Source organism: Eulemur rufifrons, chromosome 24 (assembly GCF_041146395.1).
Source record: "Eulemur rufifrons isolate Redbay chromosome 24, OSU_ERuf_1, whole genome shotgun sequence".
Taxonomy (NCBI): Eukaryota; Metazoa; Chordata; class Mammalia; order Primates; family Lemuridae; genus Eulemur; species Eulemur rufifrons.
In genome coordinates, this window is record NC_091006.1 from 22,702,378 (window position 1) to 22,728,733 (window position 26,356).

At 38.7% G+C, this 26,356-nt stretch overlaps 1 protein-coding gene across 3 annotated transcripts in view; it reads right to left on the reverse strand.

The window, feature by feature from the left end:
- SLC4A4 (solute carrier family 4 member 4) overlaps nt 1–26,356 on the reverse strand; it is a 330,474-nt gene that overhangs the window by 153,869 nt on the left and 150,249 nt on the right. For all 3 annotated transcript variants that reach the window (XM_069458317.1, XM_069458318.1, XM_069458316.1), the window contains exons 5-6: nt 25,662–25,822; nt 18,279–18,458 (exon numbers count right to left, since the gene is read on the reverse strand). In XM_069458317.1, coding sequence (XP_069314418.1) covers nt 18,279–18,458; nt 25,662–25,822 — 341 coding nt within the window. The remainder of the gene's footprint in view (nt 1–18,278; nt 18,459–25,661; nt 25,823–26,356) is intronic.

Genomic DNA, 26,356 nt, shown 5'->3' on the forward strand with positions numbered 1-26,356 from the left:
TGAGGAGTCTCCAGAAAGGTACTTTCAGAGTTCAAGGTCAGTAGAGAGTATCCCAAGTTGGGGAGGCTTCAGGAAGCATGTGGATCTTAAAGGACGGGCAGAATTTGAACAGAAAGTTTCGGGAGGAAGGACAGTATTCCAAATGGAGAAATTATTCAGGGCAAAGGCACTAAGAGAGGGAAGCATCCAGCAAATTCAAGTCATGGTAAGTAGCTGCTGAAATGTAGCGCAGACTAAGGGAAATACGGTAGCGTGAAAGCTGCTTACTCAACACGAGGTCACTGTGTAACGGGCCTTGAGTGCCAGGCTCAGGGGTTCGGATGTTGTCTGAGATGCACTGAGGTGTCACCGAACATTTTCACACGAGGACGTAACTTATCAGTCAGGTATGATAAGAGTAACTGGAAGGCAGAGTCTAAGATGTGTTTGCATATGCCCACTTAGACGAGTGACCCCAGATAACAGACTACTGCATCAGCCTAAGGAGAAGAAAATAAGAACCTGAAAATAAGACTAGAAAGGAAACAGCGGCACGCAACATTACAGAGCTAACGGCGACCAAGTTTAATGGTTCACTGTGGGCACGGGGTAAAGGAGGTCGCCTAATCAAAGTTCACTCCGAGGTTCCAAGTCTGAAAGGAGAGAGAAAGATGACAAGGAACAGGAAGGTCCTCTCAGGATGAGAGGAAGAATTTGATTATAAATATATTATATATATCACCATTTTGTCAAGCACAAGTTTGAATCCTCACAAATCCCAAACTCTTCTTATTACAGGGGAAAAAAAAAATCATATTTTATCATTTCAGCAGACTGCCAAAGTTTTTCCAAATCTGTGCCTCTTGAAATCTCCTCCAAGTCCCCTGTGCTCTGAAAAATAACAGAATTTCCAAGGTTTTATTCTCTCTCTATCTTGATTCTATTTATAGCTGTCTAGAGTCAGCATATACTTTAGCTCATTATATATATGAGATATCAATGAAATAATTCATGAGACCTCTTTCTGAAACTGAGGATAAACAGTAAGTAATTCCTTTTTTTAAGTGGTTAGGACTGTCTGTATTTTAAGAATGTTGTAACTCATTCTTGCATACCACATAAGTTTTCTGAATGTCTTATGCTAAGAAAAAAGTCTCAAGATAGATGGCAGGTTGCTGAAAGATTTTTATTTCCTACAGTCTTTTGAAAATTATGACTATGAAAAGCTACAGGGAGAGAATTTTTAAAGTTGTACTTGGAATTGTTTTGGCTTTTAAAGGCCAAAAATGTATGTGGAAATGGTACAATAAGTGACCCAAATAATATTTCCATTCAAGAACAAGTCTGCATTTGAAAGAAATAGAAGGGTGGAAAGGAGATGTTTGGAATTAAGATGAAAATGCTCTAAATACACTGGACAATAAAGATATCTGTGCTGTGGGGGTTATTCTCTACCTCAAATACAGGTTTAGATGGAGCTCAAAAGCACCAAGCTGAGAATATTATAACAAAGCAGAAATCTAGAAAAGTCTTGGCCCATAATAAGTAACCTAAAAATCTCCTCGTGGAAAGTATCTCCAAAGATGGCCACAGCATGTATGGTGGGGCAGAAACTTAACTGTCATGCTTCTGTAACCCACCACCTTTTGCCATGAGCAGTTCCCTATCGTCTTTCTGGCTGCTAGCTCAAAACCTGAGCCACCCATGATTCCCTCCTCTCCCTCCCCTATATTCAGTCAGTTATCACGTCTTGATCTGTCACCCCTATAACATTCCCTACATTATCCCCTCCTTTCCACTTCCACAGTCACAATCTTAGCCTAGATCCTTACTTCCTCTGCCTCTGGTCTACTGCAATCACCTCCTAACTCTCTCCCATCACAGAAAGAACCCTTGGCAGATTCGTTTCCTAATACAAAGTTCTGACCATGCTATCTCCATGCTAAAAAAACCTTTCCAAAAGGCCGGGCGGGCGGTGGCTCACGCCTGTAATCCTAGCACTCTGGGAGGCCGAGGCGGGTGGCTGGCTCGAGGTCAGGAGTTCGAGACCAGCCTGAGCAAGAGCGAGACCCCGTCTCTATTAAAATAGAAAGAAATTATCTGGCCAACTAAAAATATATATAGAAAAATTAGCTGGGCATGGTGGTGCATGCCTGTAGTCCCAGCTACTCGGGAGGCTGAGGCAGGGGGATTGCTTAAGTCCAGGAGTTTGAGGTTGCTGTGAGCTAGGCTGACGCCACGGCACTCACTCTAGCCTGGGCAACAGAGTGAGACTCTGTCTCAAAAAATAAATAAATAAATAAAAATAAATAAATAAATAAAAAACCTTTCAAAGGTCTTTCACAACTGGCCCAACCACTTTGCCACCTTAGCTCTGCCATGTCCTGTTCTCATGCCCTCTCTGCTAATTGAATGTGTCTACTCACTCTACACCATGCAAACTCTCCTTTATATTTTCTCAACCACATGGTTGCTTGTATACTTTTCTCTCAGCCTAGCACCGTCTTTCAATGTCTCGAACTGTTCTTACTATAATACAATCTCCATTTATGGAAATATGACCCATCCTTTTGAAAAGTCCATCTCCTTAAAAAGAATTCTTTTCCATTTCTTTTTTTATGCCCCAGCATCCATTCTTCTAATAAACATTTCCAGAGAGTATAACACATGCTGCTGTCGTGCACACTGTATATAAGCCACTCTGCCCTCCTACTCTCCCGGTGGCACCTAACATAGCCTCTCTCAAGCTGTTGTTACCTACAAGTTCCTCTCGCCTCCTTCCTTCTGGCCGGACTATGTAGCTAGAAGAGTAAGAGCCCGGTAAACAGCTGTGGAATTGAACTTGTTAAAGTGAACTCTCTGGGTTCACCACTTTGCTAAAGAAGTTTCAAAACTTTTAATGAAAACTCTAGAGCCAGAGAAAAATCATAATTTGCATTTGGTCAGTAAACTCTCCAAAAGTTGAAAGACTGTGAATTGCTTACTTCCAGAAATGCCCAAAGAGAAAAACATTTTTTAAGTTTTTTTTTAAAGTAAAACAAGTCACACTTATAATTCAGCTCTTTAATTCTAATCTTAACTGTGTAACCTGATTGTAGGATGAAACAATCATCTACAGTTATACCACTGTAGATTAAAAAATAAATCAGTCAGCAGTATTACTAATAATACCACTTAGGATAATAATAACATTAAACACTGGATAAGTACCTACCCAGCAAAATACTGAACTAGACCAGGTCCCTGCCCAGTAGATTTGCAAACTAGACAGGCAGACACAACACAAAGTGAAGACAGATGCCAAAAATGTTCATAAGATGACAGAAAAAAAAAATTCTAAACCTCATTTTCTTCTTTGAAGGTCAGAGGAGATAGTCTGAAGCGGCTGATGTCAACTGCCAGTAACTGCAATCGGACATAAGTGTTTTCTAAGGGCTCAAATAATGCTGGCTGTTAGATGTCAACTGAATTCACAGATAAGCGCTCAGAGTGAAGAGCCATTCTGGATCTACCAAGATAGGGCATGATCTGATGCTCTAATAATGGCAAAGCATTTAGGTGGGTATTAACTCGTCGTGAAAAGTAGAGATGAAATCTTCTCTTTTGTTCTCCGTGGCCCGAGCTGGTTTCAGACCTGCCAGTGAGATCTGCGAGAGGAAATCATTTTTGGTTTTGTTCCAACTTCTAATTCAATACCTTGGCGGCCGTTGAAATGGATAAGAGCTGTAAGCTCACATCTGCCTCAGGTGACAACTAAGATAAGAAGTGCACAAAGTAAAAAGGATGAGAGCTTACTCCCCAAAAGCAACTTTGAAGGAAGCTTTTCAAAGGTAGTTACTTCAAGTTACATGAGGTCTGAAAATATCTTCCTAAGAATATGGAAAGATAAACTTAAAGAAACCTTGTTACAAACCTGTTCTTTAGTTGGTATTTTTGGCCGGTCTTCTAAAAAGTAATTCCATGTTAACTATTAAAATAAATCTATAATCAGGCCGGGCGCGGTGGCTCACGCCTATAATCCTAGCACTCTGGGAGGCCGAGGCGGGTGGATCGCTCAAGGTCAGGAGTTCGAGACCAGCCTGAGCAAGAGCAAGACCCCGTCTCTACTAAAAATAGAAAGAAATTATATGGACAACTAAAATATATATGTACAAAAAATTAGGCGGGCATGGTGGCGCATGCCTGTAGTCCCAGCTACTCGGGAGGCTGAGGCAGTAGGATCGCTTAAGTCCAGGAGTTTGAGGTTGCTGTGAGCTAGGCTGACGCCACGGCACTCACTCTAGCCCGGGCAACAAAGCGAGACTCTCTCTCAAAAAAAAAAAAAAAAAAAAAAAAAATCGATAATCAAATTCATCAGACCAGGACATGCAGAAATACGGGGAAACAGTTTTTGCAAGTAAACAATATTCACTTCAGGTTAATGGTTTACTGTGGCTAAGATGGGCCCTAGTGAAAACTGGGCTATTGGTGGCTTTTAGTGAAATGATGGAGCATCAAGGACCAACACGTTTACTGTACAGCACCCAGGTTCCCAGTACCTGCACTGAATGCAGGAGACACAAAAGCGTGAGATCCAGCCCCCTGCCCTAAAGGAGCTTTTCATGTTCATAGTTGAAATGAAAACATACAGACGATGAAACATCAGAGAATACAACATACAACAATATATGGCAAATCTTCAATTGCAAAACTCAGACAGTAAGAGCTGTGGAATTTTAAAACTTGAAAAGATCTTGCATGTTTTTAAGAACCGTCTCATAAAAAAGATGGAACTTCATTCAGGTCCTACTGAATAGTTTTGGATAGGAGCCCTTGAAAAGGCATTTCTGGAATAGCATGGAGGTAGGACTTCCCATGATATGAGACACAAGACAAGCTGGTTACAGGAGGGGTTCACACTGAGAAGACACAAAAATTAGGTTGGACAAGTGGGTAGAACCAGCACTATTTAGCACCACCTTGCACACCTTAGTTATTCTATAGCTGTATATTTAATTTATTAAGTTAGTATGGTAAGTAATAGAAGCCCTGGGAAGGTGATTGAGATTTTAGATCAAAGCTGATCATTTAGGGAGAGAATATATGACATAAACAGACAATGAGAAGAATCCTCTCTCATTACTAAAATGTGTTTTCACAGAAGGACTGGCCCAGGGTGTGGTCTCAGGTTGATTTCCAAACAGTTGCCATATTTCCATATCATCCACAAACTGAATGCTTTGGTCAATTTCTTTGGTGTTTTACCCACAAAAATACTTCAGTGTCTTACATGGAATAAATAAAACTTTAGAAGGATAAAAACAGCTACGGTTTCTTAAGCAGTTCCTGTAATCATTTTGCTAATAACGGTAATGCTGGATTTCCTGAGTGCTGAGCACCATGCTAGACACTTTACATATTTCTAATTTAATTCTCTCGACAATCCTACGTTGGTAAGATTAACTCAATTGTTTGGCTGAGAAATCCAAGTTTACAGTAAAGAAGTAATTTGCCCAAAGTCAGGAAACCAGGAGTGGTAGAACCAGGATTCAGACTGAATCTTGCCTTACTCCAGCCTTCAACAAACTTCTTACCTGAATCTGTCTTTTCCCCAAGAGGCATCATTAAGGGATAGAAGAACTTATTAGAATGAAAGCACGATTCTTACAGAGAAAATCATGCGATTATTGGAGCTTCATTGTGGGGTCAGTAGAGCTTTTTGGCAGTCTGATCATGTGAATTTCCTGTACTTCAACAAGACATCACTCAGAATATTACAGATATTATAGATAAAACTACCACATGATGAAGCTCAAGTCCTGCCCTAGACACCTATGAGCTATGTCATTCGGACAAATTGTTTAATCTTTCTAAGTCCCATTTCTTCATCTGTATACTGTGGATAAGAACCATGGCCACTTCTCAGGGTTGTTCGGAAAATTAAACAGTATCGCAAAAGTACTTAGTGTTTGGACCAGAAAAGGAATGAATGAATGTTTGCAACTTTTATTTTTCTAAAACAAATTATTATGCAGGCTTCTATTTTATGGACTCACCAAACTCATACTTTTCCTTTAAGATTCAGCACCAAAAGCACCTTCTCTAGAAGCCTTTTCTACCATTGCCAGTCCCAGGCCAAGTTTCTAAAAATGTAAAATTTACTTCAAGAGAAGCTCTGGAAGAATGTAGCTCAGCAAACACTATTTTAAAATGAACTAGAACTTCCCCCATTAAGTCAGCTGAAAAAAGACATCTTCCCAGGAAAGTGTAATTTTCTCACGCTAAAAGAGTAAAAAAGCTTAAATCAATAGGTTTACGACAGGAAAGGGAATAACAGACGGTTAAAAACCTAATGATGTCGCTGTGTATGGGCTTCTTGACAACTAAAAAACATTTATATCACCTATAATCAATTTAGAGATCTTTGGGGAAAGTCCATGTCATTTCCTATGCATGTTCTCTTCTCTTTTATTATAGTTTTAATAGGTATATAAATCTTATCTCTTTCCAAAGCTCTCCATTTTTATAAAGTAAAGATTCTCTCTTACGCTCCTTTTCTGTCATCTATAGCACATTCTGTCTTCCTGGCACGTAATGGGTATTTGAGGGTTTTAAGATCATTAACTTAGTAACTTCTTCCTCTTACCTAGCACTTGAACGCTTTCCAAACCACCTGTAGAGACCTCACCTCAAGTGACCTTCCCCACAATCCTCTAAAGGAGGAAGGTTCACCATCGCCACGAGGAAACAGAGGTTCAGAAAAGTGTCACACGGAGGGAGGGGTGCCAGCGCCAGCCCAACCCTCGGTCCAACCCTCTTTCCACTTCCTTACAAGGTCCTCAACTTCAATTCAGGACAGCAGATCTCTCATAAAGTTCTCTGCGACTGAACTCTTTGATAGTAGAAGGAATAAGTCAATAATTATGAGCTTAGGAATCTTTCCATCTTACCCTCTCCGGCATTCTTGAGGATGCCCTCCTCTCGGAAATCACGAGCCCAGTATTCCTGCCCTCCCTCTCCCCACCACCGCCACCATCCTTGCCCTTCCCCGGCATTGACTTACTTAGCCATCCCACGCTGGGACTGCGCCGCACTCGGGGGTCATCGTCCACGGTGCGGGTTGCTAGGCAGGGCACTGAGTTCTCAAGCGGGCTGCGAGCTTTAGTGTCAGAAGCAGAAGACAGGAGGAGGAGGAGGACACATGAGCAGCCACAGCAAGGATGAGGATGGAAGCATTAATTAAGAAGAAAAAATACTAAAGCAAATCACACAAGCGGGTTAAAGGAGAACAATGACATATTACAATGACACACACCCCCTCCCTTGACCCTGTACCCTCAAATGGAACAAATCCCAACACGGAATGAAAAAGTCTCAAAAAAAAAAAAAAAAAAAAATTTCAATCATTACAGTTCCCCAAGTACAATGGATGCTTTTCCCTGCAGTTCTAATACACAAAACAAATTATATCCAGAAGAAGAAAGATTTACATAATGGACACTAATCTCAAGGTGAAGGTCAAGGTGTTAATAATTTTGTACCATATAAGCACACACAGAGGGAGGAAACACACAGTTTTGTAATGCACGGGGCGGGGGTGTCATATTAGTGAACAGTTTTCTTATGACCTAAGCAACAGACTGTTCTATGGCTCTTGACCACAAACATAGAAAGGAACATTTCATATTAAATACTTTCACTTCTGGAATATTTTCCTTGATGGACATAGAACTGGCTCTCAGATTTCTCTTTTTTTTTCAGCCCATCAGGAACAAGAGACAGGGATATGGATAAATTAATACCTTAATACAAGCCAATTTAGAAATGCATATTTGTCCTCATTTTGTGGGACCCTCTACTAGTTATTTTACTATAATTTAACATTTGGTGCATCTATACCAGATCTCAGATCTCATCAAAGATGATACAATGTTGCAGGCTAAATATACAGTATGGTTCCTCCAGATATATTTCATCATCTGGATGGCACCATCAACTTCTTCCTAAAGACAGTTTCATTGGGCTTCACATCATTTATTTCACTATTCTTATCAAATGCCATGCTCCAAGGCTAGTAAGAAATGGACAGCATAATTATCCTTGAAGGAAAAATGAGGTTGGAAACCGCAGACTACGTGCGATTTGACTTGAGTGCTTTTTTTCCTTAATAATAAAGACAGTCATTAAATGATCAAGGCAACAAACAATTAAAGCATATCCAATCAAAAGCAAATATTAGATGATCTATTCACACAAGTGTGCAAATGACAGGGCAGACAAATGGCCTTTTTAAGGCTACTGGTGACTTGGGAGGTCAAGTTTTAAATTGAACCATTTACAAATCAATGTAAGTTTATGGCCAAATTTGGGCATTCAGCACATTATAAAATCCAGAAACATTTTTGTCAATTTATCTGTCTGTGTTTAAAAGCTGTAAATAAAGCCAGGACTTGTGAGCAGGCCATCTGTGCCAGCACCTGTTTGAGGCAAATCTCATGTCTTCTCTCTGCAATCTGAATTTTTAATTGTTTCCCATAATTGAAGTTCTTTGCAAGTTTTTATTGCACTAAGAAAAATGAAAAAGGGAAATAAATCAGTTGAGATTATTCCAAAATTGCTTTTGTCAAGAGGGAGGCATTTAGAAACGTATATTATCATAGTGACCAAGTTTCCCCTTCTATTTCTTTTGACAACTAAATGACCTGCTTAAAGAGCCAATATTCCTGTAGGTTTTAGGTAAATGTAACAAAAGAGGCTAAACAACTGGCACCTATTTATCTAGACCCAAGCAAGGACCTGCTGAAAAGCCAGCTTCATGAGAACTGACAGAGGTTGGTAATACAAAACAAATTTCTTCAAAAGAAGTTTCCTTTAGCTTCTAAATCCTTTAGAATTAGAATTCACATTCCTTTAGCTTCTAATGAGTATGTAGCTCCCCCAATTTTATCACTGATACCATGGCTTGTTTCTAAAGTGAATGCAAAACTCAGATGCTGATAACTCTCCCCAATGGCTTCTCTCTCCTCCTTCCCCATCAATATGTCAGCATGTTATTTTTTGGGAATTAAAGCTGGAAACTTCTTTTTGCATATACAGCCTCCACTGACACTGAGCCTTACCATCAAGGGGACAGTGGAATGGAGCTGGCACTCACGAGCAAAGAGCCTGGCTTCAAAGACAGGCATGAAAATGGAACTGCCCATCGAGCCTTGGCACCTGTTTTCAGCAAAGTGAATGGAGCCTTCTGGCCCCTCCCCCCTCGTGAAAACTGGGAGGCTCACAGTCCCCGTTACTTACACTGGCAAATTCCTCATTTTTATTTGTTAGACCCTCTGTGTACTTCCGTGCAAGAAGAGATACAAACTCCGTAACCCTTCCATATTGCTTTCATCTTCATAAATTAACTCCACAGATTAGATTTTGAAAAGCTGTTCCTAAAGCTAGAGCTGATGTAATTTCTATAATTATGCCATTAGAATGATATATCATGTACACCTTTTCCAGATAGTGCTTTCATTGTACCTCATCTATGCTTGGGCTGCAAAAATAAACTATTTAGCTTTGCTACTATCTTACATATTCTCTATTATATCACTTTTGCTTGACTTCAGGCATAAACAAGGTAGAAATTGGTTTGTATCATTGTAACTTGATGAGGAAAGATAGAGCTCCAAAGATTTTTGAGTGATGGTTTCCAGTATCTAGACTGTAGAAAAAGGTGTTGTGGGGAGGATTTTTTTTTTAATGATTCATGTTCCCCTTGAGAACCAACTTGTCCAAAACCATCAATCCTAAATCTGTTCATGTGAGGGTGTCTCCAACTTGAATCATGCAAAGAGACCAAAAAAAGTTCTCCAGCAAAATGCCTTTTTTTAACAATGCTATTAAAGACGAAAATAAACTTTGTTTTTGGTAAAGTTTTAGGACTCTTTTGGATGGCAATGTTACATGTTCAAATAGTTACTGAGCACATACTATGCCTTCTCCACTGCTATCTAGCCAAGAAACCTAATCCAAGACTATAGCAGCACTTCACCTATAAATGCATGAGACATGGTGCCCAGAAACCTCCACCTAGAATGCCAAAGAACATTCACCTGTCTGCCATGTTCGCTGTGTATTCCTGCCTAGATGTAGAATGGCCTCCAGAGCCCTTTGGCATCACGTGATGACACAAAATAAGAGACCTGGACTCAGTGATGTGTGGGAAATAAACTATGGTTGAAAAGGGTCATTCCTCTTGTATTTGAATTAGTATATTGTCAGTAAGCACACTAGGTTCCTCCATTTATTATGCTTGGGCAAGTTATTTTATATTTCTGAGCTTCAGGTTTTTCATCTGCAAATGGAGATAATGATACATACATTGGAAACATCACAGGGAGCAATGCCTGGTATATAGTAGGCGCTCAAATAACGGGAGGTATTATTATTATTGTTGCTGCTACTAATATCATTAATGGAATGACATTTCCTTTGTTTAACATCCTGAAGGGTGTTGGAAACACTAAAGACAACAATCTTGGCCTAATTTAAATTCAACTTTAAATTCAAAAGGTGATTTTTAAGAAACTAGGTTCGCAAACCAGAAAAGATCTCTTTTTGGTTTTTGTATTTGTACTGAGAGAGGGTTTGAGTAGAATGAGACATGCTTAGTCATTCCTGGAAGACTTTAATTTTATCCCGTCTTTTTTTTTTTTTTTTTTTCTTTTTAGAAAGACATGATAAAGCAGTCCACTGTGCTCACATCTCATCTCTCTATCTTGCCTTCCCTTTTTGCTCCTCACTTTCCCTCTTCTTCCCTCTCCTCTTCTCTTTCTGTCACTTTCACAGAGCCCAGGACGTGATCCGAGGCCTGTGCCTACACTCCCCTACTGCCCTCAGGGCAACATGAGGCTGGGGAGACAGGACTTAGCAAGGGCGGCCCTGGTGACGAGCTCAGGCCTGGGAAGACAGTTTACTCAAGGTTGGCAGCAGCAAATCAGTTCAGTGTCCTTTAAATACATCACTTTTCTGAAGAGGGGAAACTGAAAAAGAGAGTACTCATACGATGTAGAATACAACAAACAGAATCATTCTGGTTCATTTACTCTATCACAGGCCCTGGCTGGTATAATACAAACTAGCAATTAGTAAGATTTAAAAATATGTTTATTTCATGGTAACGTCCTGCTATACATGTATCATTTATTGACAGTTAAGAACTATCACGGCTTAGACATAATGATGAATCTTTATCCTCTAAATTTAAAATACTATAAAGCCCGTGAGTGACAACTTAGTGTGTATTATTTGGCATCTATAAAGTTGATAGTGAAAGTAGCACTATTTTAAAAATAAAACTCCAAGAATATTTTCATATATGGAGTCATGGGGGGAAAAAAAAACTGAGAGACAGAAAATTATAGAATACAAAATAATGGTGGCGAATTGAAGCTCTGCCCTCAATTTTAAATCTGAAAGTTACGAATTTGCTTTTCCTGTAAGTGGATCTGAATAAGAGCTGTCCCTTACAGTGTGCTATGACCTGAATGTTTGTGTCTCCCCAAGATTCAGGTTGAAGGCTAATTTCCAGTGCAGTAGCGTTAAAAGATGACGTCTTTGGTAGGTGATTAGATCATAAGGTCTCCACCCTCATGAACATGCCCTTATGAAAGAGGATTGAAGGAGCCCGTTTTCCCTTCCCCCTTGTGAGGACACATAAAGGGGCCATCTATGAGAAAGAACCCTCCCCAGACTGGCACCTTGATGCTGGACTTACCAGCCCCTAGGGCTGTCAACAATAAATGTCTTTGTTCATAAATTACTCAGCCTAAAGTATTTTATTATAGCAGCCTGATGCACTAAGACAGAGTGGGACCTCACATCATGCTTACCTAACACTTTTCATAAAGATATTTATTCCTGGCTACATATACAGAATAAGACACTGCTACCCCTATTTTACAGATATAAAAACTGAGCCTCGAGGAGATGATGTAAATCGTTCATAATCACACTGTTACTAAATATTAAGACATGGATAAAACCCTGGAAGAGATGCTGCCATGTCTTCAAGAAGAAGATCATAAATAGGCCTTTAGTGTCAAAAAAATAGGCACTCACTTACGATATGCCTCTTAAGCCTAAATCTTCAATGCCATAAAGGATGGAACAGATTAGCAAATACTGGGAAGAAATGGCTCCTAGAGAAAAATATGTTGTTTACTTAAAGATTTGAATATTATAAATCTGGCAAATCAGTCACCTGCCTGGAAAAAAAAAGATAAGCATGGTGTCTGATGGATGAATTAGAAATACAATAATAACAATAAGCATGGTAGCTATTGTTATTAAGAAATATTTTCACTCAGGCACTTTACTTGAAACTTTCCATACATTGGATCATTTATTCTAAGGTTGGGAAAAGCTTGATCCTCACTTGGGTTCTGGTCAGGACATTCATCTGTGCCGTGAAAATGAATGGACAATGAGAGTCCCGAACAGAACAGATGGATGTGTGTTGTCGGGTTTTGGAAGGAGTTAACTGTATTCAGAAAGGCACCTAGGAAGATGATTCCAATCTGGAGGTGCTGCGGGCCTGAGAGTTGCAAGATGTCAGCTGAACCATCTCAGAACTACAGAAGCATCACAGCCTGTTTCAGAGGAACAGAACCTTTGAGCTAAGTTGGGGAAATGCCTGCCTTACCCACTGATTCCGGGACCACGTCTGAATTCAAGGGTATGGGGCAGGGGGGCCTGCAAAGTAGAACAACCCACCCAGAGACAACTGGGCAAGCTGGAATCCAAAGCCCAGACAAAAAGCTAAGAATTTCTGAAGGGAATGAGAAAGCTGCCAAACCTGGTGGTGGTCTCAGCCAGATCCAATACAATGCCAGTGTCAAGGTGGCTTGATCCAACATCCAAACCAAATAGTTTGAACAGGCCCAACCTCAAATCAGATTCCACGCAACAACAGCCCACCTAATACCACTCACACTTCAATGGAGCCTAGAATACCTATTAACAACAACAAAAATTTGATTTCTTTCCATTGTTTGTTCTGCATTGCCAACTACTATCCATGTCACTGTAGGTCACAGCAACGTATTATACCGTTTAGCAGTACCTACAGGGGTCGCGTGCTTGTGTCACAACCGCAGTGTGGAAGAGAGCCAGGCAGTGGCATCCTGCCTGGTGGGTAACCTTAGAAACAGGAGTCCAGGCTCAGGAGTAAGTGGTGGCAACAAGGAGTGGGAGCAAATGGAGCACATTTTTTATACTTGACAGAGAAAAAGGAGGGGAAAGTGTGAATGGAAGGTGAAACCCAGAGGTTAAATCTGGAGCAGACCCTGGGTCCCTATAAATACCAAAGAGGCCACGAAGTACCAGGAGAAAGGATGGGGGGCAGCATGTAGCCTAGAGCCAGCTGGCCACCTGCTCCAACTCCTCGTCTGCCTGATGCAGCAGCTGTGTAGAGTCTCTCCAGGGTGGCCGAGGGCTCCCCTGGTAGCCATTCAACAAAGTAAAACCACTGAAGGGGACAGCCTATTCTGCAGGAGGGCTCTGATGAGAAAGGGCTTCCTCAGCTCTCATTGCTAATGAAAGGGTATTGGTATCACTTACCGAAGGGCGGAGGAAATAAACCAGCACCACATCTACCCCTGGGTTTCTTTTCAAATGGTAAGCTACACAGAAAATATCAGTCCAGAAGCCACTCCTACTCCACAGGAGGATTTCGTCCCTAACTGTGCTTAAACGTACTGTATATAATTTAATAAGCTTCATTGAGTGATTACTATGTGCCAGTTGCCATTCTGAACACTTTATATCGATCTTCTCGTTTAATTTTCATTCTCTCTCTTTTGCAGACATCAAAACTGAGTGTGAAATTACCTTTCCAATTTTTTTTATTGAAAAAAAGGAAACAAGTTTTCGCTAATAAAAACTGAGGTCATGAAATTATATTGGGGACAAATGAAATCCATATCCTAGGTCCAACTAGATGACCAACGCCAATCCTAATAAAGAGCATGTGCACTCCCAGACCGCGGAGGGCAAGGAACTGACCTTTATGGTAATCTAGGCAGGGGAAAGAAGAAGTCAGGAAAAGAACAAACCCAAACCGATGATGGCTTTACCCAAATTTCCACAAAGTGGTGAAAAGTGAATATTCAAATTCAGGTTTCTTGTTGGTTTTGATCTTTAAGTCAGATCTCAGTCATTTTTGTTTGCTTTAGAGTAAAAAAATATATACCAAAAGTATCCATTTAAATGGTAAATGGTATTTTTTAAAATCAGATCATCTTATAAACCAAGATTTGTTTAAAATGCAGCTATCGGTTAACCTTGTCCTAAAACTCTTACTAAATATTGAATGAATATCAATTAAGTATAAATTTTACTTTCACTTTCTAATAAAAAGCAAACTAAGTATATCTTCCTTGATTTTTTTAAATACTACCAAGGAATTGTTCCCAGGCTTAAACATTATTTTTTCATAATAAACTAAAGTAATATACAACTATTATCTAAGTATCTCAGACCAAATTATTAGGTAGAACTATGTTAAACTGCTGATGATCAACTTGATTTTACCCACAAAAATGGCAATTTCATCTAGGCAATTTCATGTAAAATAATAGTGAGAAATAAAGAGTAGGTAAAGGAAAATCCAACACCAGAGGAAACTAAAACCTCATTAATTTCTTCATGCAACACTAACTCTACAGAAATGCCTCAATTAATACGTTGAGAAATTATGGCACCTGCCTGAAGTTTAGTACCTGGAAGACATGTCCATCAGAATCCACAGATGTCTCAGACAAGGAGCAATTTCACAAAAATTAACATCTTGGAAGCCAGCCTGATTATTCTGTGATATATTACAAATGTAAATATTTTTTCATTCCTTTTGAAAAACACTCAATCACCTTGCACATCAAGCCACACTAGGATCCTAAAAGATGAAAGTTAGTCTTTAGTTATGGATAATGACAGCGGTGTGCTAGTAAATGTGTGAAAACCAGCTCATAGGGGAAAAAATATACATGTGTATGTGTATGTGTAATTTTATACTGATATAAAGGACATGTAGCACACATTGTACAAATAATAGCAAAATATACAATACTCTATTACAAATTGTGTATAGCCAGTTGATTCTCACACAATATTTTTGTTGATCTTTGCCTAGCTCTTGCAACTGTTGAACTTACAGTTGCAACTGGTAAATGAACTTAGTTCTAATATCCATGATGACTAATAGTATCACCTACGTTAAGAAGACAAAAATGAAACAATGAAGAAATTTATCAGACTGCACTCACTTGTCAATGATGTGGGCAACTTTTGCTACATTGAATAATAGTTTTTGATTATCAAAAAAAAAAGTCTTCCAATTTTTTTCTGCAATTCACATTTTAGCAACTATACACACTACATACTTTTAAGTTCAATCTGTATTATTACCATTTTCTCCATCCCTTTTTTAAGTCTAGAGACAACTGACAAAAAAAGTAAATAATCAAGCCCTGATCTGTGGTCTTTGCTGATTTTTGTGGTGTAAATATTATCATCGTGGCTGATTTCAAGCTACCAATATATAGTCACTGAATGCAGAGCTAGGAAGAGCTGCACAGTAGCACACCATTTTATAGTATCTCCACCATCCAGACACAGTAGATGAAAATCACCTCAAGAGCATAGATGATGGTAAAATGTAGTGAAATAAGTAGAAAGCAGTGAATTTTGAGTTTCTATAATCTTTGTTTTTAATATAATTATTTAATTCCATGCTTAAATAATTTAATTTTTAATAGGAGCTGTATTTAACAACCAGCTTGCAAAATCCCTGGTAACAATTCGTTCTGATAAGTAGGTAAGAGCTGGCTCCAGCACACCATTGGGAAACAAAAAAATTCTCAACTCTGAAGTCATCTCCACAAATTTCAGCTATTTATTACACTGTTGCTAGCATAACTGAAGTGGGCAATGTCACTGTGTCTAGCCTGCAATAGAAGGACTAAGGTGACTTAAATTCATCTAGGTTTTATCATTTCTAATACATGGAGATATTAGAATCTAGCTCCAACTACAATAGATGTAAGATTCTGGTTTATTAGAACAGTAACAATAATTCTACTTATAGTAGTTCTAAAATTCTTTACTTTAAAAATTTATTCTAAGAACATTTCATAGTTGTTAAAGATATTAAGTAATTAAACCCTAAGATATGCAGGTAACTGTGTAAATTTGCAAGTGAAGGACAAGCACCTTTTAGAAAGCAAAAATTTGCCATCTGATAAGTTATAATAACATACCTTGGAGGCACATGAAATTCATTGCTATAGGATTTCTCAGAGCGATATCTTGCCTCTGGATATTTAAAAGCAGGTAGGTAGCACCAAGGCCAAGAATAATATGTTTAGAAGGTCTAACGGTACCCACGCTTCAGGGTGTAAGCTGATCAGCTGAAGATCGGGGAAAAAAACAGCCTGCCCTTCCTGTTTGCTTGCTGCCCGGCCTATAGAACGTTTCACAAGTGAAAGGTAAATGACCAAGGCAATTTCAACTTCCCTCTGAAGTACAGAGATCTACTGATAAGATAAACGAAGGAATGACACGTGCTATCAACTCATCAGTTGTAGTCCACATTCAAATATTTTCTCCTAAAGCAAAAGATACTGGCCTCCAAGATCCATGTGTGCCCAATTTCTACACTGCCTGCAGCGCCATGAAAATGAAGGTCACTGCACAGGTAGGAAGACTCCTGGACTGCCATATTCATTCCTCTTCTTTTTGCAAATATAACAATACTTGAAAATAAGGCACTTTCCTACTTCTTTATACTACCACTGACCTTATGATAAAAAAAAAAATCTCCAAATATTAGAATTTCATTTATATGAGAAAGAGTATTATTAAATAAAATAGAAAAGAAGGACTTCAACTTTAATCGCCATAATTTCAAAAATATGGGTGGTTGCTTAAAATGAAATATTTTTGACATCAGTTATAACAAACTACTCATCCTATAGCCTTTCCAAACATTAAACGACTCCTTTCTTCAAAAACAAAATTAAAAAAAAAAAAAAAACAGAGGAGACACAAAAACCAAAATCTCTCCTGTCAGCAACTATATTCCAGGTAAAAACAGAACCACCAAATTGTAGTAGGAAAGTTTTAGATTAGATTCTTTTTTGTGAATGTTTTTAATGAAGAGTATTTTATTTTAATTATTTGCTTATAGCCAGTTTTGCTTTAAAACCTATGCCAGAAAAAGTTTGCTAATAGTCAGCTTTCTCTCAGCCAACCATTAACTTTAAGTCAAAAAACTCCATTTCCAGAAATGGAGTGGCAGGATTGAAATTCAGTTTATACAATTCATTTAAGCCACCTTTTCCATGAATACATGTTTTATGTTATTCTGAAAGTGGAGCTGAGGGCAATAAATTAAAATCACCCTTTATTTGCTCATTTTTCTTACTAAAAAAGACTGGGGGTGGGATGGGAGTGTAGACCTAGTCCCACCAGACCAGTGCTTAGCAACTCTTTCCACCATGCCTTCCTTTCCCATACTTCATGGAAATTGACTTCTCCCTTCTCAGATTTCACCCAATCATGAAATTTATTTGAAACAAAGACAATGATACAGAAGATAGACACTTTACAGGAAACTCTGATAAATGCAGTAAACTATAAAAAAGACATAGTGCCTTCCCTGTTGTAAAATAATGAGGTTAATGTCCCATCTCAAATAATTATTCTCACATCTGACTATAATTATCATATATAAGGAGAGCAGATTGGTTGTTTTAAGTGGTAAAAATAACATGGAGTCTTACTTTGATAAAATGATCATTTATACAAGCTGGACACCAAGCATTTCATACATTTCACACACCAAGCAAGCACTCCGTGAATGAGATGTCAAGGCATTTATCCTATCTGACTATCCTTCTCCTAATGTGGCAAACCACCATGTTGAAACATATGCCCTGATGTAGTCAACAATCGAAGAGTTTGCTGGTTCATCTGAAACGCTCAGTTGTTTCATCACAGAGCCATTCCCAAACCATAAAAGCCAAGTAGGATAGATGTCCGTGGGGCAAACAAGGTACCATGCTGTTTGCAGCCCCTCAATAACTGCTGAAACCTTTCCAGCAAGACTGCAAACCTGCCCACTTTGGAGCAAAAAATGTGATTATGAGATGGCTGTGGCATATGAACTCGAGAAAAGAAGAAATACGGAGAGGGGTTAAAAAAGAAAATGACAAGAGATGGAGTAAAGGTGAGTAAGACAGGTCAGAGAAAGCAGCAGCCACCTGGGGCCCCATTACCATTATCAGGGTTGGTAAACATCCTACTTGCACTGGAGACTGTCTTCCCAATGTCAGCCAGGGACCGAAGGTTGGATTTCTTGGTTTGATGCCGGTGCTTCCGGAGCAAAGTGTAGGTCACCTTATCCTTAAGGTCAGGTTTCAATAGGCCTGTCTCAATCTGATGGTCAACAATCATCTCTGATACAAAAACAAAGCAAAAAAAAAAAAGCAAAAAACAAAACTCAGTCAACAAGACCATGAAGTTAATTTTTTGCTCTTTCTTAACGTCATCCTCAAATTTAATATGGATATATTATTTTACAAATTTCCAACTTTCCACTTCATGTAAAGGGTAAAAATTCAGGATACAGAGACGCCGGCATTAATGAGAGAGTTATAAATATTACAGTATTAATTTTATGTTTAGAGAGGCAGAATTGTCTTGTTCATTTTTTCACTCCTAGTTATCATAAATCAAATTCTTCTATGAGTAAACACAATACATCAGTAATTTATATTTTTCAATTTAAAAAGGTAAGATTCAAAAATTTCACATATTCTCATATCAAATGTATCAGAAATATAAATGATATGGAAAAATTGAAGAGAATATGCAAAATTTATAGTAATGAGATTACTGATTTTTTAAAATCTATTTTCTCACATTCTTTGGTAATGTTATATTTTCTTTATAATAGAATAAGGTAAAGGAAAACAATATCTTTCCCAATATCAGATTTGAACACCAATTAGTCCAATGAAAGAAAGATTAAAACACAAAATTATGGCTTAGTCTTTTTCAAAAAGGGAGGCTTATCGTACTTGTTCAGGCCAATATATTTCCATTAAAGTATAACCTCACTAGAATTTCTTATGAAATTTTAATAGCTTAGATTTACTACAAAAAAAAATTTAAATTTCTATTAGCTCTTTTTTAGTACAATTTTAACTAAAAAGATGCCTGTGTTTTATAGATATTGCTCTGCTGAAGGACAAGTTCTTACGCCAAAAGAAAATAAGAAATCCTCTTTCACAGAAGTCAGCATGTCAACAGGATGGCATAAATGTAGGCTGGTGCATCCTACACTAACATCTGCACAGCAGGCCAACATTTATCTCCACCCAGAAGAGGCTGAGGACAAAACATTACAGAATCTGTGCAAGATACACACTGGCAGGAGGCCACCTCACTACATGCAAGTAGAACTTCTGTCCCCATACTGTCACAACAATGCATCTCATGCCTTCCTTTCCTGGTACATGAATGCATCTAGCACACATCCATATTTTCCTCTTGGGCAAACCAGTATACACATGTAGAGAAGAGAAGCAAATCTGTTTTTTTTCCAAAAGTCTGACAAGAAAATAGATAGGTACTGGTAGGATAACAGCATCTCTCAAAGATTCCCACCTCTTTGTAAAGAGAAGTTACAGATGTTCAGAGAGATTTGCTTGGACATGACTACATTTCTCAGAAGTCCATCTTCATAGCAAGCGCTCATAGAATTGGCCTCACAGCCTATAGCTAGAAACTGGCGATTTACATAGCGTACAACCAACTAGGAAGCCAAGCAGAGGCTGAATTCAGCAATTTCCATCACATGCCTCACACAGATGCCACATATGTCACATAACACTGGACACTTGGTAGGAAGCCTGGGCAAGACAAGAAGAGTTTCTCCCATAGGAATGTTTTGGTTTGAGAGTAGACTTTAGCTCTCAGTATTTTTAACTATATCAATCTCATTCAGAGAAACTCTCAGAACTGATCCTGTAATTACAATTAACCCTCTGTTCCACAGTAAAGTAATTAGGTGCCTACAGAATACCCTTCTGCTTTCCCCTTAAGTCTTTTTAAAGCAGAAAGTCCATTTTGTAGAAGAAGCATAAAAATAAACAAACAGCCCCAGCGTATCTGCTACAAATGTTATCAGACTCCTACTCTAATTCCAGGGTTGTGGGTTAAAGTGTTATCTGTCCTTCCTGGCAGGGCCTCCCTCTATTCTTGCCCTCCCTTGAAATCTCAAACCAATCCGTGTGTATGCACAGCCAGCCCTCTGTTACTGGTGTCTGGAAATCACGAGTTAGAGCAGGTGAAAACATCTGTGTGGCCTATGCCCTTCATTAAGTTTCCATAGAAATGGCCTACATGATAGGGATTTCTTTAAGCATAAACTACAAAACCTTTCTAAGGAACGTGGAGGCAGTAACATTTCCCAGCTACATGGAGGTAAGCCTTCAGTTAACTCTAAATGAAAGCAAAGCTGAAAGGAACCTCAGAGAGCCTCAAGTTCAACTTCTTGTTATGCAGATGAGAAAAGAGAGGGCCAGAGAAGTGACTTGCCCACAGATATGGACTAATTAGGGGAAAAACACCCAAAATAAAACCAGGTTTTCTGACTCGCAGTTTATCCCTCCCTCCATATCACACAACATTTAGGAATAACATTAATCGGGTGTTGGGCAGATGTGGGGGGGAGGGGATGGGTGTATACATACATAATGAGTGCAAGGTGCACTGTCTAGGGGATGGACACGCTTGAAGCTCTGACTGGGGAGGGGGGAAGGGCAATATATGTAACCTAAACTTTTGTACCCCCATAATATGCTGAAATTAAAAAATAAAAAAAATAAAAAATAAAAAGTGAGCTCTAGAGAAAAAAGAGCTCTTGCAAACCAAGAGAAAGATGGCCATGCAACAGAAAAATGGTCAAAGGTCATAAACATTCTTAAAAGACATGAACGCCAAAAAAAAAATATATATATATATACACACACACACACACACACACACAATTATTCAACTTCAAGATTAACAAAGACAACTTAAATAAATTTACACAAATATAACCACTTGTGAGACATGTTTAATCAATCAAAGTGTTAAAAATTAAAAAGGTGAATCAACCCCCCCGTGATGTGACCAGTGCGTACAACAGCAATTCCACATACTGACGATGAGAGCACAGTATTGACCAAGTGCAAACTTTCCTAAAGGTTATTTGGCAAATACACATCAAGATTCTTTACTACGTTCAAACCTTTTAAATATTCTACCATTAGAAATCTATACTAAAGAAATAATCAACTTCACAAAAATGTAACAAAGATGTTCATTCTTTTCTTCACAGTTAAAACTTGAAGGCAACCTAAATGCTCAGTATTACATTATGGAAATTTTTGCAGCCATCGAAATGATGTTTATATTTCTATTTAATGACATGGGAAAATATTCATATTAGGTTCTTAAGTTTAGAAAAGGGCAAGCTAAAATGATGGAGTAGGATCCCGTTTTGTAAAATCAATTATGTATGTGTAATAGAGTTGCACAGAGAAACTGCTGAGAGGGTAACTGAGAGATTAGATTAGTGGGTATTTTTATTTTTGTGCATTATATTTTTCCATATTTAAAAAAGAACATATATTAGTTTTGTGATTAGGAAAAGAGATGTTGCCATTTAGAAAATATAAAAGGTGTAAAAAGTAAGAAATAACAGGACTAACACATCTGCCAATGTGCACAGCTCAGGAATGCCTTTAAATATAAAAATGAGAGAACTCCAAAAATAGAGCTACATTTTCCCAATTCATTTCCCATCATAATAAAATACCTGAAATGGCTTAAAATATTTTTTAACTTAGGAGGGGAGGAAGATTGCCATAGACGTGTTTCCATATGTGAATGACACTCTTTAAACGCAGAATTATGATGATGATACTAATAATAAAGCTATTAAAATAATCTGTGAAAATGATGTTTTATCCTTTAGAATACTTTAAAGCTAAATTTTTCTATTAAGATTCAGAAGAGGTTCCTCGTGAAACAAAAAAAAAACCAACTAGAGGTCCCGAGAAGAATCAAAAATAGGTTGAATTTTTTATATGAGAAGTAACACCTGCTTAAACAAGTCGCCCACGGTGGCTCGTGGCCTCACGTGGACCTGCAGGGTGGGTTGGGAGCCTCTCGGAGGCAGGCCGAAGAGGAAGAGCAGGACGACTGCAAAGGAAGATGAAAAGCATGCTATTGTTTGTTTGACATAATCACACTTGCTATTACTTCTTTTTCTTCTCCTTTGTTGGAATAAAATTGGGGTGTCGGGGGAGATGCAGGTTATGACTTAGCTGCGCATAATTCTCAACTCAGAATTGCCAGCGTGACTCAGGACAGAACAACTGCACTTCATCCTCTGCTAGAAAAGGACTTCTTTTTAAATATCCAAATCATGACTGGAGTCTTCAAGTGACTGTGCCATCTTTTATCACTGAAAATGAAATAAGGGCTTTTTGCCTTCATGGTTTCCCCTCTGCAAGGTTTTGATTCTTTCAGAGGGTTTTAAAGTATTTCTTTGTAGCCAGTTACACTCTTTCCAACACGCTCTTCTCCCCACTCCTGCAAAGCTGGCCCTCTTTCCCCCTTTGTTTTGCCTGTGATGTGTGAGTCGCCTCTGCGCTGTTTTTCTGTAGTATCAGCTCCAGAAATGACAGCCCTGGCTCTCTGCCGGCTCGCCCCAGGGACTGCAGGCAAACATATTAGTGAGTGATGATACCTCAAAGTGACCCAGTGGTTTCTAATTTTAACATGTCATGACAATTTTTCAAGTGAATGCATGGAGGTTAGAGAAAAAGTTCACAGCTGATAATAAAAAGTGATGGAAAATGAAAGGGAGAATGTAAAATGCTTCATTAAACTCTCTTAAATGTAGTAAATACCAGAGCTTCTTGTTTTGGCCATTGGCTAAAGACGTCCCACTGTAACACAGGATTCTGTCTTCTACTACACGTAAAGGGTCAATTAGTTGCTGAAGACCAGAAGCTCCTGAAGATGGCTCTTTCTGGTGCTGAAGGTCGGTTTTAACGGAAAAGGCCAAGTGTGTAACCCAACTTTAGCTTTCATCACCCGTGTTGATCAGCTGCAGGAACAGCAAAAGTTGCTCAGTTGTTTCCAGCTCAGGCCACCACACCTTTCAGAATCCTTTCTCCTTCTCATCAAGTCGCTGAGCATCTATCTGACTCTATCAGTCTACACTCAGCGCTCGGCTAGGTGACATGCAGAAAGATCTGGATAAACTAATTCCTACCGGGATAGACGTGTAAGCATGTAACAATTACATCTGATGAGCTCATTTAATTCTCATAACAACCCTGAAAGGTCCAGCTTCATCCTTCTTTTATAGATGAGGAAACCAAGACTCCAAGAGAGTTAAGTAACTTGCCTTGCCCGTGCTAGTAGGGGGTAAACTTTAGTTAAACCACCTGCCCCCAACTTTAAATCTCCGCATTCTTTCTATGCTACCACTCTGCAGCTCATGAAATTAACGTATGACCCCTTTCCGGGGGTATGTATGTTTTAATAAAGGACAAACCTTGAGCTCAGTGGAATGAATCTCTGAATGGGGAAACCTCAGGCTGTAATGATGACCCTGCTAAGATTGTTTTTATTTAATATAGGAACCTTTCTGGTGATGCTTGCTCTCCTAGATTGCCTGTAATTGCCTAGTCACAAACTGCTTCTCCAGTTTGCCCTGCATTTTTCTTCTGATTTATTTTTGAACTTGTGTAATTTCTGGCATCTTTGTTCCAGGTTAATTCTTAAAGCCCGAGAATGTAGAGATTACCAATTCTCACTCAAAAACTGGATTGATTTTTGCTAATCATGATACTTTTTTGGATAACAATCTCTCTTGCAGATTATAATACATGAAAAAAGTCAATGGAACAAATCCCCCAAAAAACCATTCCTTCTGTTTGCTTCTGCCTTTGTAGAAGAGCTCTACTCTTCCTAGGTACCACAGTTCCAGATCTCTCTTCACATATCAACTCTCCATATTCAGCCTCTCCTGCCTTGTTCCATGTGAAAAATTCTACATAGAGCAGTACTTCCTTCATCATATTCTATCTCTGTGGATTTGTACCTATGTGGATTTGTAACTTATCCCATTTACAAAGCGGTAAATTTGCAAACCTAATTCCAAGGCCTAGAACAATGTCTGGCACATTGGAGAAGCTCATGTACCACTGCCAAATACATGCATGAAATAATTATTTCTGTCCATCCACCATCCACACATTAGTCCTTCTCCCTTCTACGCTTGTACCTTAAATACTTCAGATGCATGAAAAGCGTGGGGCTTCTTTGCAAATCTAACAAGCTCTCTGAAAAAGAACTGGGTATATATACATCAGCCAGATATGCCTCATTTGACAGCTAATCTTTTCTTCCAACACATATGCTGTAGCCTTCACATTGTCTATAAAGCCATAGATGCCATAGACAAGCCTTTTGTCTATATATATATATATATATACACACAAAGAAATCTTGCAGTAATTCTGAAATTACACAAGAAACTTACATGGGTCACTTTCTGCAGGTCCATGATCCACATCCTCTTCCCCACAATCCCAGGGAAGGAATACTGCAGACCCCTTCAGAAAGCAGTCAGCCCTACAGGAATTTTCCTAGGAACAAGTGGAGCACCCACATCTCTTTTTAAGGAAAATGTGATCATTGGCACATCTAGATCTGAAGATTAATAAGGCGACATAGGCCAGGCTCTTGGTAGAAAAAGAAAACAATTACTTCAATTTGGAATGCAGTGATGTGTGCCCAAGGTGTTCAGCATGGCGAGTTAACATTCAATGCACACAACACTAACTGCAAAAGGTGACAAAGGTGCCCTGCACCATGAAGTTCAGTAACTTTGCTGGTGTTGATACAAATGACACTTGGCACCAATGTGACCTGACTCAGTCACCAATCCTTAAGGTCCTACTAGATCCCTGCCCCACACAATATTTCTCTACACACAACTAAATGGGCTTAACTTTCACTTATAATCAGGCCCAACCCAGAAAGTAAACTATTTCCCTACTCACAGAGGATTTAAACCCTGTTTTTCAGATGATGAAACTGAGGTCCAGAGAAGCTCAATGCAAATATAAGGTCAAAGAGTTCTAGAAATCTAGTGTCCAGACTTCCAGTTCAATAGAACCAAGGGTGGGTAGGTAAGGGCAGTCCATTGAAAATATTAATCTTATGCTAGTAAGTGAAGAAAGTGAATGCAAATCTGTCCGTATACAATACGATCCCAATGGTAATGAAAATAACATAAAAATGAAAAGCATAAGAGAGAAGATCTGGAAGGAAATATTCTAAAATGTTAACAATGGCCATGACCAGAGAAAAGCATTATGGGTATTTTTTTTTTACATTTTTCTTAATATTTCTCTGTATTTTTCTAATTTTCTGCAATAAATCGCACTAGTTTTATAATATAAAAGAGAGAGAATAAATGCTACAGAATATTCAACTCTGCTTACACTAGTCGCCATCTGCATTGATAGAGACACATGGGTAGGCAAAGCTGAAGAAGTCACAGGAAGTTAAAACAGCATACTTACCCACTAACTGTGGGAGAGAGGCAGCCTCCCGGTCAAGCATGATGGATCCTTTCTCCATACACGTCCTCAGCTCAAATAAGCTGTGAAGGGACAGTGTGGCCACATGGGGCTTGCTCCATCTTTCCCCACCCTGTTCCACTTTTTCTTCAAATTTTATCCACCTAGGAAGACCAAGTTAATGAAGAACAATTAAAAGTGTTCTAAATTCCTCTAGAAATAGCAATGTCAACCCCTCCATCTCCATCCCTACCAGCACTTCCAAAATGTCTCCTTTTGTGGAGTCTTGATAGCTCATTAGATCATTAATTACATAATCTTCATAAATACAACTAAATGGAATCACTAGACTGCTCTTTCCCCTAAAGTTAGAGAGGAAAACAGCAAACCAAAAGAAGCCAAAGCATCCCTGGTTTTATATCTGCCTATAGGTAACTATGAAATCCTTAAGAATGATTATTTAACTAAACTTTTAAAATAAGATAGAAAAAATATACATTTCAAAAATTCTCCACGTGGGTAGAGCCTACAGTGTGTAAAAATAGCCACCATTATGAAGATTCTGTTGTGACTTCAGCAGGCAAGTTTAAATAAGGTGAAATATCAGAGATGAACCATCATTTATCTCAGATATGTGAAAAACATGATGTGTGTAGTAAGATGAATGTAAAACTGCCCTTTGTTGATGCTTAAAGACA